Consider the following 15785-nt stretch of genomic DNA (forward strand, 5'->3'; position numbering starts at 1 on the left):
GCATGTACATTAATCAGATTGCAACACAGACAAACACAAATACACACACACACACACTTGGGCAAAACACTACTCAGCAGTTTTTGACCCAGATATAGCAAACATTTTCACAAGCAAGCCCCCTACACATTCCCCATAAAGTTGATATAACCAACTCTGAAAGTGCTGCTTGGGACACTGAAGCACACAAACACCTGCCTCTCAGTAAATTCACATCACTCACAATGGCATTTACTCTTGATGTCCTATTTTAGCTGTAAGCTTAGCAAGAAACTATGAACACACACACACACACACACACACACACACACACACACACACACACACACACACACACACACACACAAAAACACTGCCACCCAAGCACATATCCAAGCTTCCAAAATTGGTCCCATGTAGCAATGCACCAGTTCTTATGTGGGACATAATTTACTTTTCTGCAGATATCGACACTCGCACATACTTGCACTGAATAAGTATGTATTCAGTTCATATATTCAGCAAAAGTATGCTCTTCAGCAGTGGCTTACAATCACCTGGCACTTGACCACAAGAATTCTAAGAAAAAGAGGATGACAGCCATTGATAGATATTGCTGACTTGGATACTGGGGGGAAAGGGGGCTTTGTTTCATCTTTCAAAATGCAGATAAGTTGCATAGTGTCTAATACCATTGTTCATTTTTTAAACAAGAAACATCTTTATTGAATTATCTCTTATGACACAGGCAATCATACATTTATATAAATGGCAAACAATATTGACTTATTTTCAGTCGCAAACATTCTTGATCACATATAATCATCTTCTGTACAGTCATTGTCCATCAAACATTACATAGCTCATTCAATTTCTGCCTTCCCTTAAACCTCATTCCTACTCCAAAACATTATTCTGCATGTATTGTTACCTCATTTCCCATTTCTTTATATGTAATATGCTCTCACTGCTTTCTATAGATCCCACTTCTAGTTATTTTATCTATGTTACTGTATTCACTACTTCTAGTAAAATTGGTTTAGACTTTGATTTCCATTTTGTAGCAGTTGTGTTTTTGGCAGCCCCCAGAATTAAACTCAGCGGCCTTCCTTTGTCTAGGCAATTCTGATTCTGTATCACATTAAAAATAATTTCTTTAGTTAACCCAATTTGCTCACCCAGCATTCTGACAAAATAGTCTGCAGAGAATTTTACCAACTCATTACTCTCCCAATATATTCACAATTACCTCTTTCTTCCTTAACACACCTCCAACATTTGCAATCTACCTAAGGAAAAAATATTTGAAATCTGCTTGGGGTATAAAAATACCTATGCAAACACTCAAGAAAAGATCCTAAATCTTCTAGACAGTGTTACATATTTGGGAGCCATTTATCTGATCAGTTTCTCGTAGCTATCCACAAGCCTAAAAAGTAATAGGACATCACTTGTATAGCTATTCAGTTGCTCTAGCCTGGAACATACTCCCACTGAACATTAGAAATATTCCCCATATTCATATCTTTAAAAATGTTTAAAAAGAAAATCTACAAAACTCATGGATCTGCTCATGCCAAAACCCGTCATAACCTCCTCTTCTTACTCTACTCATCTTATCTACTCGACTTATCTTTCTTCTTTTTCCCTCCCTTCAGACTTAAACTTCTTTATAACTTATTTCTCTTTCTTCTATGCCTATCTTATAATTCCCTACTACTACTACCTTTTACTTCTTCTTTCCAACTTACTGAGTTCCACCTCTTAGTGTAATGTTTGCTTTAATTATTTCTATGTTTGTTTTATTTAAACTTTTAGTCTGGGTTATATGTATTTATAACATCCCATATATTTTGTTCACTTCTGTTTGCAACCATTTTTTGCAGTAATTTTGTTTCTGTATGGGGCAATTCCCAACCAGACATCTGCTGAAAATGGGCTGTTGCGCAGTTTGACATACCCGGTTATTAAATGTCAAAATAAAATAAATATCCTCCCATTGCTTCTTTGTAAATTGCGTATCCAGTCTCTCTTCCCAAACCATTCTAACTTTCTCCTGCTTGTATATGCCTGTGAGACCATTCACATTCAGAGAGAATATGAAAAGTGTTGCCATTGTGATAAGTTGTTATTCCTACTTGTTATATATAACAGCTCTTTTTTAAATGTCTAATTTCAGCTTTTATGTTACATGCATACACTAATGTTTAGCAGGTTAATCTTTTATGCAGTTGTTTCTTGCCATATCCATTTGAACAGATGCCACGTCTTACAAGACTTTTTTTGTTAATGAAAACCCTGAAGCTAACAAAAAATAGACCCCCAGAACACCTCCATAACCTATTAACTTTTACAAACTCATAAAACTATGAAATTTAACCTTCCTAAAAGGAACAATGTCCCAGATAGACAGCTATGCTCACAGGCTTTACTTCTATTTATACTAAGTGCTGTCTGATTTTTCTGTTATCTTTATACCTATCCCAGATGTAGAAAACAACTTGAATACTTTCAGAAAACATTCTGTTTTAGCCATTGAAAGCAAAAAGTATTTTGTTTTTATTACTCTTATCAGCTTGTCTCCATAGAAACATGAGAACCAAATGCGTAGTTGACTTCAACAACAAGCTTCCTATGTTGTAGTGTTGAACATTCATTTGCATTACAGTCAATGTTCTTTATTTACTTGCTTCCACTTAAAAATCGTTGTTGGATCAAACCAGTGGCCTTAAGTCATTCTCCTATGCAAAAGCAAGAAAAAGCATATCAGTTTCACTTTTATCATGCTCTTTTTGTCTAGGCTTTCTTCTCTTTTTACACTGCACTGCCTACATTTGTTTAAAACTGAACATGAAGAAAGAAAGAAGAAGGAAAAAAAAGCACCTGTTTACTTTAGTATCCCTATTATGTATAAAATAACTGAAAAGCTTCACTGTTTGACATGTTTTAGAAAATTACTGCTAAGAATAAAAATTGGTGTACTTACAGTTACCTCTTTCCTTCGTCTTCCCCTCTCCTTAATGTTCTTTTAAACCCTAATGTCATAAAGTAGAGCATATGCAAGTTTAACAATGTCAAATAATTCCAATATTTCCTGGTTTTCTTGTTATGTCATAGTTCACAAATATGGATTTATGCTTTGTAATCACATTTATTTATTAATTTCCGAGTTACTGGTTTTCTTTCTGTTGATTTCCATCTCCCAACTCTAGTCTCTGGTTCATTTCCTCATGTACTCCTGGTTCTTCTAGTCATCTCCTTTGCTTTCTTTTCTGTCTCTCAAGCATTTTTCTTTGAAACATTGACAAAAATTTCACTGGCATAGTCTCTACATGAGCTTTATTATCAGAAGAATAAGAAGCAGAATCACCTTTTGTTTGATAGCTCACGTTTTGTTGGACGAACTTTTGTATATTCTCCTTAGCATGTTCTGCATCAAAAAATGACTTTAACCCTGCAAAAATATATATATTCTAAAGAAGGCTAGATACTGCAGCTTGAATTTCACACCTGCTTCTCGACATTCCTGGATTGCTGGAATAAATTTACTCCTCTTCTGCCTGGTGTACAGTGAATAATCATTTTCCACAAACACTTTATGGTCTCCAACTTTTAGTACTTTGTCCTTCTGCCACAGTTTTATCCTTATCAGTTCTTTCTGTTTGTAGGATTGCATCTTTACTATTCAAGATCTTGGCTGCTTTCTCATTGCCTGATTTAGAGCGTATACACAATGTGTCTTTTTGATTAACAACTCCTTCTGTGGGATAACAGTCCAGTTGCTTATTTGTGCTCTCATAAAATTAATAGTCTGTTCCTTCCAATTTTTATGTTATGGCAGAAAATCTCAGGTTTTCCATATATACTCTATCCTTTAATTCTGCCATTTTTGAAACACCTTTTCTTAATTACTGTCATACTTAAACAGTCTGTTTGAGGAAAAAAAACTTGCACATTTACTTTTTTATGACAGAAACTGAAATTGTTCAGTGAAAATATTAATTTTAAGCTAGGAGAAGGTGTTTTGTTTACTGTCATGTGAATTTTAGTAACTTTTAAACAGGAGTATTGCTTTTTTACTTTTGTGGAAAAATTTGTTTGAATTACTTTTACTCTACTTTTGGGGTCTGGAGTAAGTGTTTAATGTGTTTTTTTAATGTGTGTTAGTGGTAAAAGTTATGTTTTGCTGACTACTGCTGCTAGCCTTCTGCAGGAATAAAGCATCTTTTTCTGCTTAACCATGAAACAGGGTTCCAATTTCTCAGTTTTTACTTTTTCCAGCCCCGAAAAGAAGATGATTCCTAGACCGCCTTTGCCACCACAGCAGGCTGCAAATGTGCCTCAGACACTTACTATGGCCATTTCTGGATTATGTGACCGTTCATCTTCTTTCTCTCTACAGTGATCCCTGCAGAAACCATGAATCTGGAGTTAGACACTTCCTGTATGGCTTTTGGAGTACTCTTGGTGATCAAGAGAGAGCCACTGTTGTTGGTCCTGGGACAAGGGGCAGGGAATACCTCTCCACCAAGCCAAAATGCTATGCCTTTCCCTAGGGAGGTTTTTCCTTATAAATGTGAGTCTGCTTCTTTGGAAATTCCATTTTAAAAGAAGCAAAAACATTGCTGCATTTCTTTTCCTGTCTGTCACTTTGGGCAGGAGTGATATATTGGGCTTAACTCAGAATTTAGTTTGAATACTTGCCCTTCCAGTCTAGCAGTTTCTGGTAAAAGAAAAGGGATTCTTAATTTTCTGAAGAGGTTCAAGTTTTTGAACCACAAAATTATTGTGAAGGAGCACATTCTATTTTGTTTCCTTGGGTTTCTGATTCAGATTATTTGGAGAGTATGACTTCTGCCAGTCCTTTTGAAGGATTCTCTTTCTCTGAAACTATTTCTCAAATGAATATGTTGTTTAAGGGGGAAAATAATGACATTCCACTGTCTCTAACTAAAGAAGTATTATGATTTATTACAGCTGGATTTTCCAGAACCTACTCCAGTTCCTTCTGTTCTTTCAGCATTGGAGGATATTTTTGTCACAGCCTGTTAATCTGCCTGCTAGTTAGCTTGATGTTCCAATGAGAGCAGATGGATTGTATAAAGCTCCTCAGTCTTATAAGTTTTTAGACACTGATCCCAGAACTGACCCAGCAGTTATTGCTTCAGCAAACCCAGCTGTTGCTAAAGAGCTGGTTAATACTAATCCCTCTCCTTCTGACAAGGATGGGAGAAAGTTTTGATCAATTTGGGCAAAAAGTATATTCTTCTATGACACTTTTAGAACTCTCACCTGTCAAGCTTATTCATTAAAGTTCATGCTTTCATATTTTGAGAACTTTAGGAATATTATGGTATAGGTTACCTCTTCTGAGGAAAAACATTCTTTCTATAAGTTTTTCTGTCTCTTAGGTATCTGCCCACTGTTTGAAATGTACTTTGTTTCTGCTCATGTCACTTCCAGGGCTGTTGCCACTGGTACTGTTACAAGGAGGTTTGCTTACTTGTGTACTCAAAACCTTTCATAATATATCGGAGCTAAAATTTTTAATTCTCATTTGGATCGAGAGTTAGTTTTTGGACCTTCTGCTGCAATGGTCCATAAAAACTGTAACAAGAGAGGTAATTTGACTCAAGGAATCTTTCAGATTTCTTAGCCTTCCTTCTTCAAGATTGCAAAGGGTTTTAATGCTACCCACACAACCTTTTTCAAAAAGAAAAATAAACTGAGCAAGCCGCTGGAAAGCAAAACATTTTAAAAGCTGTTTTAAATAAGACGTTACAAAAGGACAAGAGGATCCCTCGAGAACAATGGACAGTCTAATAAATCTGAATGACTATCTGCAAGACTCCCCTCCTTCTTTCCACTCTGTCAGATTCTTATTCTTTCCAGAAAGTCTGAACCTTCTTTCTCTCCTTGGCAATATATTTTGACAGGTGGGTTCTGAAAGTAATCCTTCAAGGTTACAGATGGCAGTTGTAGTCTGTTCCCCTCCTTTTTGAGGGATTCTCACTCATCTCCCAGACCAAACTCATGTTTTCTCTCCTGTCATTCAGTATCTACTGGTCTCAAGGGGTTATAGTAGTAGTTCATCCATCTCATTTAGGAGAAGCATTTTATTTCAGAATGTTTTTGGTGTCAAAGAATGAAGATTTATGGAGCCCAGTCTTGGATCTTTACTTTCTACACCTGTTTGTGATGGTGCCTAAGTTCAAAATGTTATCCCACAACTTGTTTTCTCTCATTCCCCAGCTGAGTTTTCTGGTGACATTAGATTTAAATGACTCCTATCATCACTTTTCTATAGATGCAGATTTCAGACATGTCTTAAGGTTTTCTGTGTCTGGATTACACTATCAGTTCTCTGCTTTACACTTTGGTCTGTCTACTGCTCCAGGGGTATTCAAAGTGTCTAACTCCCATGATAGCCTATTGCAGACTCTAAGATAGTCACATGTTTTTCTTATTTAGATGACTTTCTTATCTTTGCAGAGTCTTTTTCAAAGTGTTAGGAATCTCACACTTGGGTGAGGGTTCTCCTGAACAGGCCGGAGATCCAAGAGGACATACACAAGTCGTTTGACTCTTTCTCACAGGATTGTTTTGAAAGAGCTTTTTTTACACCCACCCCCCAGAAAAAGATCAGGGGGTTTTCTCTTCCAGGAATATTTTTTTTTGCCTCCTCTCACAACAATCGGTTTGCAAAATTCTACCCCAGGATTCCATGTAAGAAGGCCTGGAAGACAGTTGCTTTTAATTGCCTTGTACAGGAATGTTCCTGTATGCTTTTCTACCCTTTCCACTAATATCTGGGGTAATTCTGAAGATTTAGAAAGCCTCTCCCAAAGATCATCGTGGTGACTGCCTTCTGGCCCAAGAAACAGTGGTTCTCTCTCTTTTGAAATTTCCTAAGGGCAGTTACCACAAGCTTCCTCACAAAGTGGACCTACTCACTCAAGACAAAGGGTGACTGATAGTTGTAGTTGTTTGGGGATGAGATCTAATTGCCTGGATGATAGAATGTTAACACCTTTTAGTTGGGTCTTCTTCATATAATCGAAGGTTCAGCTCTGAGAACCTCCATTCATCGAGCCAACAAGAGTGAATGTTCACATTAGCAAATGTCTAAAACAGAGAATGAAATTAGTTGGCCAACATCAGGAAATTTTCCCTTTTCCCCAATGCAGTGTGATCTTGTAGTTGGTATATATAGGTGAGGGGGTGCAGTCCCCCATCTTGGTGGGTTTGACTTACTGCATTGTGTGACCGTCAAAATATTGGTCAACTAATTCCATTCCCTGTTTCAGAAATTCACCGATGTGAACGTTTGCTTAAGTGAATGTTTGCTCCTGTCAGCTTGATGAACAGAGGTTCTTGAAGTTGAACCTTCCATTATATGAAATAGACCCCTTTAGATACCTATTTTCTGAGTACATGCAGCAGGTATTAAATAAGGCAAGAAAATCTTTTACTAGAAAATCATAATTTAAAGGATTTTCCATTGGTGCCAAGGCAGGAACCAACACCCATTTGTGACTAGTGTTTCTCTAGTTTTGCTTTAGTTGTGAGTTACTATCCTCTTGCCTCTCTCACTTCTCTGTTAAGGTTAATTTGTTGGCCATTTCAGCATGTGCGCATGGATCCCTCTCTTTCAACATGATCTCATGTTAAAATGTTTTTGAAAGGAGTGTTTCATACCAAGCCTCCTAGAAAACAGGTGGTCACTCCTTGGGATCTTAGTTTTGTGTTAGAAAAGCTAACACTTGCTCCATTTGAACCAACTGATCTGGTTGACTTGAGGGTCTTAACATGGAAAACAGTTTTACTGGTTACTCTGACCTCTGCAAGAAGAACATCTGAATTGCAAGCTCTTATGGTGGGTTAACTATATCTCATTTTTGAGAAAGATAAGGTTTCCTTGAAAACCAATCATTTATTTATACTTAAAATGGTATCTGAGTTTACTTTGAGCTAATTTATCTCTCTTCCTGTCTTCTTTTTAGAACCTAAAATGACGAAGAAAGGATACTCCATACCTTGGATATACTCAGACAACTCAGACTATATTCACAAACCAAAGTCATTTAGCAATTCTCTTATGAAGGTAATCAATAAAAGAACAATCCCATGTTAAATTAGGCTCCTTCCAAGTGGTTGTCTCATGCTATTACCTTTTATTATAATCAATACAACAAGACAATTCCAGACAGGGTCAATGCTCATTCTTGGCTTTATCTGTGGCTTTCTGGAAAGGTTTGGATTCTAGAAGTAGCATCTTGGTTCACTGTGCATACTTTTACAAAGCACTACAGACTAGATTCCTTCTTCAGATCAAGGACAGGCTTTGCTAGGAACATTCTCCAGGGACTCCTGGATTCTCATTCTTCCTCTTCCCAGTCAGTCTAAACTATAGTAATCTTCTCATTTAGATAAAGCTGCAGCAATAGTGATCCTAAAATTTACCAAAACAGTAAATGTTCATATGATCACTGCTGCAGTAGCCACGCCCTCCCTCCCTCCATCCATCCAACTTATTGTTTTATGTTTTTGTTGCCAGGGTGAAGACTCAGGTTTTAATTTTCTATATTTTGGGTCATTCAGCTCACAGCTTCCCTTTAGGCCATGTGTAAGGTCCATTGTAAGTTACACTGTTTTCTCCCTCCATGCTTCTCTTAAATAAGGTGCTCTTCCTGTAATACAAATGTCCTGCCTATTTAGTATTGCTTTTGTGAAGCTTCTTGCTATGTATCTGGGTGCTCACAGAAGTCCTGATGCGTAATTCATTTAACCTACATATTTGTTTAATAATCCTATTTTTAGATGGCAGTTTTTGATGTCCATAACTGTGGAGGATTACAGTTTGTTCCTCATCTACTCAAAAGTATGTTTCTTTTTTCTAATACTGATATTCATTTCTTTTACAAATTGCTTATCTGTTATATTTATTCATAATGTAACTGGTGAGGCTTGCTTGAAAGGGACCATATGTGTATGCAATATACTTAACTGGTCAAAAAAAATGATGGCTGTTTAATTTTCTGACTTCAAGCTGAAGTGGCATTGTGGCGGTCCAATACCTTTCTGGCAAAAACAGTCAAAGTTAAGAAAAAGACTGGTAGAATTATAAAAGATAAATTAAAACTGATACTTGTTACTTTTTTCCAGGTGCTTCCAAGTCCATTCGTTCTCAGCTCAAAGCTATGGCTGACAGCAGTGATGAAAATGAGGAGGATTCCAGCAAGGTACAGAGATAACATTAAGTCATTGAATAACATGTGATATCATGCAGACACTTGGATGTCTTTCACTTATGGAATGCTATCTTCACGTTTTGTTTCTGCTAACAATTATGTCCTTTTGGTTTTATGTGACTGTAATCTGTGGCATCCACTGGATTGGTTCACTGCTGACTACGAAACAGTTAGGATGGTAATCACCACTTCTAAATGAGAAGTCATGGCTCTTTCCTGGGAATGTGTGGATTGCTGTCTTTGTATGAGGGGGTTGCAACTACCTCAAGTGGAGGAGTTTAATAATGCTGGGCTCTTGATTGTCAGTGAGGGTAAAGAGGATACGGAAATTGACAAGTCAGTGGGTGCAGCTGTGGCAATACTGGGCTGTAAAGCAAAAGCTGAATCCCTGAATGAAGCCCTCAGTTTGCCAGTCAGACTATATCACCTATAGCCATGAACTTTGGTTTGTGACAGAGAGGATGAGATCACAGATACAAGTGGCAGAAACAAGTAAAGTTTCTTCATAATGTTGCTGGGCCCCTCTATTGGTCAGAGTAAATAGCTCAGCACTCAAGGAGATCTTGGAGTCAAGTCACTGCTGTTCAGGTTTGAGAAGAGCCAGTTGAGGTGATTTGGGCATTTCCAGTAGAAGGTGTACTGGCACAGATCACTGAGAAGAGGCCCTGGGGTAGACCTGTCTCACACTGGGAAGATTGTGTCTCTCAACTAGCCTAGGAATTTGTTTTATTTTCTAATTTATTTACATTTGTTAAAAGGGTAGAGAACCAAATACAAATGACCAGTTTCGGTCTTAGCATGGGTATGAGAGGAGAGATGTATATTTCAGCAAAAAACAACAAAATTGTAAAGAAATTACATATCAGTTCTATACAGTTGTTAAGAACAAAACAGGATTGAAGTAATGTACACCTTTGTATTTTACAGTACTTACAAAATGAGTAATAATTTATTTAAAGTGACTGATAATTAGAAATGTATAGAGTCATCAATAGGTTAGAAGTATGAATAGAAGATAAGGTCTAGTGTTGTGAGAGATACAAAGGAGATTTGAGGATAGTTTGCAAAAACAGTGGGAGAAAAAAGGAAAAATTGTGTTACTGGTTTGAGGAGAGACACTAGACATCCCTCAAGAGTGTTCTGGAGATGGGTGCTGGAGATAGTGTAATTGTCTGTCCTGTTCAGCTGACTACTAACATGACTCATCAAAGTAACTGGTTTCAAAACTAAAAGACCTAAAAGGTCTGAAGAAGTGGGGTGAGTAGCAGCACGAAAGTGCTTACCTACAATAAAAGAATGTTTTACTTTTTGGCATAGAACGTTGTACTTCTTGGCAAACAGTGACTTCCTTGGCTGAGGATTGGATCGTTAGCTGTTTTTCTGTGGTTTACAAATAATTTTGGTTGTTGCTGGCGATTCATTTACACTAACTGTGACCTAGAGAAACTGTTAAGTTACAAAATTGTTTATGTTTAGAAAGTATCAAAGTGGAGAGCGCATATGATATTTTGGAGGAAGCTATTTGTAGTGAATGTGTATGTATGTGTGTGTATATGTTTGTATATGTGTGTGTGTACGTGTGTATGTAATATATATATTTATATTTATATGGTGAGACATTCATATAGTCAAGGTGACTAAACGAAGAGTTGTTTGACATGGTGTGCATTCATCCAGAATGTTTACTAAACTGTAGTGATGAAGTCGCATGACGCATAGACACAGTTACTGATAACGCCATTTTAAAAATACAGCTACAGTATCATCAGTATATTGTGTGTTCACATATGCATTATCGCCCTTTAAAAGAATGATGCAGCAAATTCGTATAAGCTTCAGTTAAATACATTGATTGCATATGTCTGCAAATATGCTGTCATGCGATCTACATTAATACAGTGGACAATGAACTGTTCAGAAACAACAGTTGCTTAAGAGTATGCATAGAGAGTCTCCATATGTTATGTACAGTCACTCTATCATATCTGCATCTTCATCAGTCTTCTTTATTTTTAATACAGTTCACAATGGGTTGATTTTGAACAGTGACACTGTACTGTTGTAAGAGTAGTAGCTAGTGATAGATGCACACTAGGATTAGGATAAATTTAGACAACTACCTAGAACTTCCTTACTTTTCAAGTCTTGACCCTGAGATTAAGAAACTGAGAAATATTTTACACTGAGAAGGTAGTGGTGGTTTCTGTAGGACAGAGTCTTGACATGATGATGATGACTATGGCAATGATGATAATTAATACTGATTTGTTAATCAGGGAGGCCCTCTGGACACACACAGCCTCTTTTCAGGGGCGGCCCAGAAGCAATGTCTGGTTAAATGACTTGCTCAAGGTCACATGGTTGGAGAATGAGGGCTAAGGGAATCAAACCCTGGGATTTACAGCTTACAGCCATAACCTGCTGAGTCAACTACCAATGCCTGGAGATTCTGACAGCTGAGCACCTAAACTTCCAGACCAGATTAATTAAATGAATTAAGTACTTTATATTTTTTGTATATCTGCAGAACTAGACCTTGCGTGCGCACACACACACACACACACACACACACACACACACACACACACATACACTATGATGTTACGTTGTCTATCTCGCCTTCATTCTTGCTGGTTGGGATCGGAGCCGATCCTCGGCTCCGACTCGGCCATCTTCAATAGCTCGAGAGCTGTTTACTGGCTCGAGGCTACCCCATATCCCATGATGCCTGGCGCAAGCTACCCAGATCTCGTTTGCTGCTTCAGACTGCGAGGTTGTCTTACTGGCTCAGGCTCGTATACTTTATTGTATTTTTACTAGGTTTTTTTGTCTTTATGGTGTACCATTACTTAGTTGTACTATTCCCCAGGCTATATTCCCTAGATAACATTTATCCCTCTTGTTTCTCGAAAACTCGTTTTACTTAGAGAGTTTTCCCCACCCCTCCCCCTCCCTTCCTTTAGTGGTAGCCATTTAAGTTAGAGGCTAACCCTTTTTTGTCTTTCTATAGTTTATATAAAAATATATATATATATATATATATATATATGTGTGTGTGTGTGTGTGTGTATATATATATATATATATATATATATATATATATATATAGATCTTTTTTTGTTTTTTTTTTTAGGTAGTGTTTGTAGTAGTAGACTTACTTAGTTTTTTAGTGTTTGTTAGCTGTATAGTTTAGTTAGTTATACTTGCTAACTTGTTTTTTGCTTGTGTGTGTGCGTGTTCTCTCCTTGGTGTGTGAGAGTGGTAACATGTCCAAGGATACTAAAGTGTCCGGATTCAAGAAGTGTGACTCATGCTGTCAGAAGATGTCTCTGACAGATGGTCACACTTCTTGTGTCTACTGTCTGGGTGTGGTGCACCTGCAGGACTCTTGTTCGGTTTGTCATGCTTTCAGCCCAAGAGTCCTGCAGGAGCGCAAAAATAAGTTAATCCTTTGGGGTTTGCTTAAGCCACAGGATTCACTGGCTAAGGCTCAGCCTGCGAAATCCTTCAAGCCACCCAAGTCTTCGGCTCCAAGTTCTGAGCTGTCATTGGGTGAAGCACCATCATCCGCATTGGCTCCTGACGGAACCGATGTGCCTCCCTCACAGTCGGCTCCAACACGAACTTCGGAGCCGTCCGTGAGTCGAAAGAGATCTAGGTCTCCCTCCTTGGAGTTGATACGCTCTGCTCCACGGTCACCTCTGCTCCAATCGGAGCGCAGTCACAAGTCCTCTCACTCTTCTCGGTCCTCCAGGCTTTCAGACCATGATTTGGAGAGAGTGGTCAGCAGGTTGCTAAAATCGCAGGCCCTAGCAAAAATGTTGTCCAGCCCCCCCTCATCAGGTGTCGGCTCCGTCCACTTCTGCAAATATTCCTCCTCCGACTCCTCCCTTGAGGGTTCGAGTCGTGGAACCGTCGGCTCCGATACCTTCTCCTTCGGTTCCGTTGTTGGCTCCAATCCCATCCTTGGTACCGTCCTTGGAGGGATTCTGGGCACCATGACTCCCTCATAGGTTCTGAGGGGGCGAGTGGCATCGGACCCTTGTCCAACCCTGCTCTCCCTCTCGGAGCGTCGGCGCAGATGAGCTCTGCTCCTACATTGGCTTCGGAGCTGTCCCCCTCGGTGCGGAGAGGGATTCCGATTTCTTCGGAACTGGAGTCTTCTCTGTGTCCGGGCAGGGACGCCTTCGAGGTCATGAGGAGTGTACTGGCCCCTGAGTCAGTCCCACGATCAACCCTCCTCCTGACCCCAAGCGTGGGGAATCAGCGCTCCAGGGCACCCCTTTGGGTGTTTCTTCCTCTTCCGAGGCCTCCCCTGATCACTCAGAGGAGCCACCTCATAAGAGGAAGTGCAAGAGGAAGCACGTTGACTCCCCTGAGTCTGTCACATCTGATAACAACTTAGAGGATTTGGAAGGGTCCCCGAGATCCCCCTCTGAAGATGTCTCCTTTTCAGACATCCTTGAAATCCTTAAGCAGAGGGGGAACTGGAATACCCTAGCTCCTTCTGAGGATGAGTCTGTATTTCTGGACGCGTTTGGTTCCCAACCCTCTCCCTCCTGGGTGTCTCCGCCTTTCGACCCACTTATGTCTGTGGTGGCTCGGAAGGCGTGGTCAGCTCCAGACACAGTGGAACCAACCCCCAGGAGACCTGCTAAATTTATAACTGCACCTCAGGACAAACAGTTTCTAATTAAGGGCGTACCTGTCAATGCCATGGTGGTAGCAGCAGCCACAAAGAAGGAGTTGGCAGAAACTTCGTCATCTGTTCATCCTCCTAACAAGGAGTCTAGGACTATGGACAGATATGGGAAGCGAATGTTTGCTTCGGCGACCTTCTCGATGAAGTCTCTGAATTATTTGTGCCATTTCACCTGCCTTCAGAGGGATCTCCTTAAAGAGCTTGGAGATGTCCTCCAAGATCCATCAGCTGAAGGGGCTCAAGCTAAAGTGGCCTCCCAGCTGGCGACTCTGAATTCAGTTGTTAACTCCTTCATGAGGCTCATTTCTTATGCAGTTGATGGTGCGAGTAGTGCTGCAGGCACAGACGTCACCTTAGGAGGCACGCATGGATGCGGCTATGTAATTTTGCGGAACCCTTCAGAGCGTCTTTCACTAATACCCCCTTTGATGGCTCCGCTCTCTTTGGACCACAGGTGAAAGGACACACTAACCAGGTGTGAACAGGAAGGCAAGACTCTCTCTGCCTTGGGAGTCCGTTTTTCCACTCCTTCCAGACCATACCCCAAGGGTCAGAAGAGTGGAAAAATGTGGTTCCTTAAATCCCAGGGTGCTTTGCCTGACACACGTGGTGGGTTCTCCTCCAGGGGCAGTGGAGGGAACAATAACAGACGCCGCCCTCGTGGCAGGGGGGTCCTCAGAACCAGGGCAGCAGAGAATCCTTCTCTGAGAAGCCCTTTCAGCACCCCTGAAGGCTTGCCCGGCTGCCAGCCTCTGGAGGCAGTCTGGGAAAGATTTTCACTGTTCCCCAAAGCCTGGCAGAATCTAACTCAAGACAAGTGGGTACAGTCAATCATATCTGGAGGTTACAAAATCCCCTTTGCTCAACCCCCATTATCGTCAAACAAGTCCCTTCCTGATGTTCCACTCAATCTAAGGGACCAAGCAGCCAAAGAAATTTCAAAGCTGCTACACAAAAGGGTCATCCAGGAAGTCCCAGCAGACCAGATCGGATCCAGAACTTACTCAAGGTTCTTTTTGGTACCAAAAAAGACAGGGGACTGGAGACCCATTCTGGATCTCAGCAAACTAAACAGGTCTGTACAAAGAACAAAGTTTTGGATGGTCACGCTACAGTCCATTCTACCCTTCCTGGGTCAGGACAATTGGATGTGTCTATAGATCTTCAAGATGCATTCTACCACATCAAAATGCACAGGCGCTCCAGAAGATTCCTTCGCTTCCGGCTGGGGGTCAGTCATTATCAGTTCAGAGTGCTGCCCTTTGGTCTCACCACAGCCCCCAGGGTGTTCACCAAATGCATGCCAGTGGTTACAACTCACCTGAGACGGCAGGAATTCCAGGTGTTTCCATATCTAGACAACTGGCTCCTCACTGCTTCCACCAGGCATCACTTCCTGCAAGCCAGGGACTACACTATCAGAACTTGCTCCAGGCTAGGTATCACAATAAATTTCGAAAAATTTGCATTGTTGCCCTGTCAGCATATCACTTATATAGGCGCAAATCTAAATACCAGGATCATGTTTGCGAACCTTCCACCAGACAGGGTATCACTAATTCACCAACAAGTACAGATTTTGTTAACATGCAGAACTATTCAAGTCAGGTTCGTCCTCCGAACACTGGGTTCCATGGCATCAGCAATTCTTCTTGTCCCCCTGGCCCGCTTTCACATGAAAATCCTCCAGTGGCTCCTATTCACACAGTGGTCCTTCCAACAGCTTCACATGTCTCGCAAGATTATGATCATAGAAGCATGCATGAAGCACCTCGCTTGGTGGATGGTCTCCCCATCAGTGTCCCAGGGCAGACCATTTGTACTATCCCCTCTAGTCGCCACAGTGACCACGG

The 15785-nt window shown here is 40.2% G+C and overlaps 1 protein-coding gene across 4 annotated transcripts in view; it reads left to right on the plus strand.

The window, feature by feature from the left end:
• The window catches only part of IFT46 (intraflagellar transport 46), a 716375-nt gene that overhangs the window by 75392 nt on the left and 625198 nt on the right, over positions 1-15785 (plus strand). For all 4 annotated transcript variants that reach the window (XM_044080916.1, XM_044080913.1, XM_044080915.1 and 1 more), the window contains exon 3: positions 9145-9221. In XM_044080916.1, the coding sequence (XP_043936851.1) occupies positions 9180-9221 (42 nt within the window). In that variant the 5' untranslated portion in view covers positions 9145-9179. The remainder of the gene's footprint in view (positions 1-9144; positions 9222-15785) is intronic.

Source organism: Protopterus annectens, chromosome 8.part0 (genome assembly GCF_019279795.1).
Source record: "Protopterus annectens isolate FY-2018-M chromosome 8.part0, PAN1.0, whole genome shotgun sequence".
Classification (NCBI taxonomy): domain Eukaryota; kingdom Metazoa; phylum Chordata; order Ceratodontiformes; family Protopteridae; genus Protopterus; species Protopterus annectens.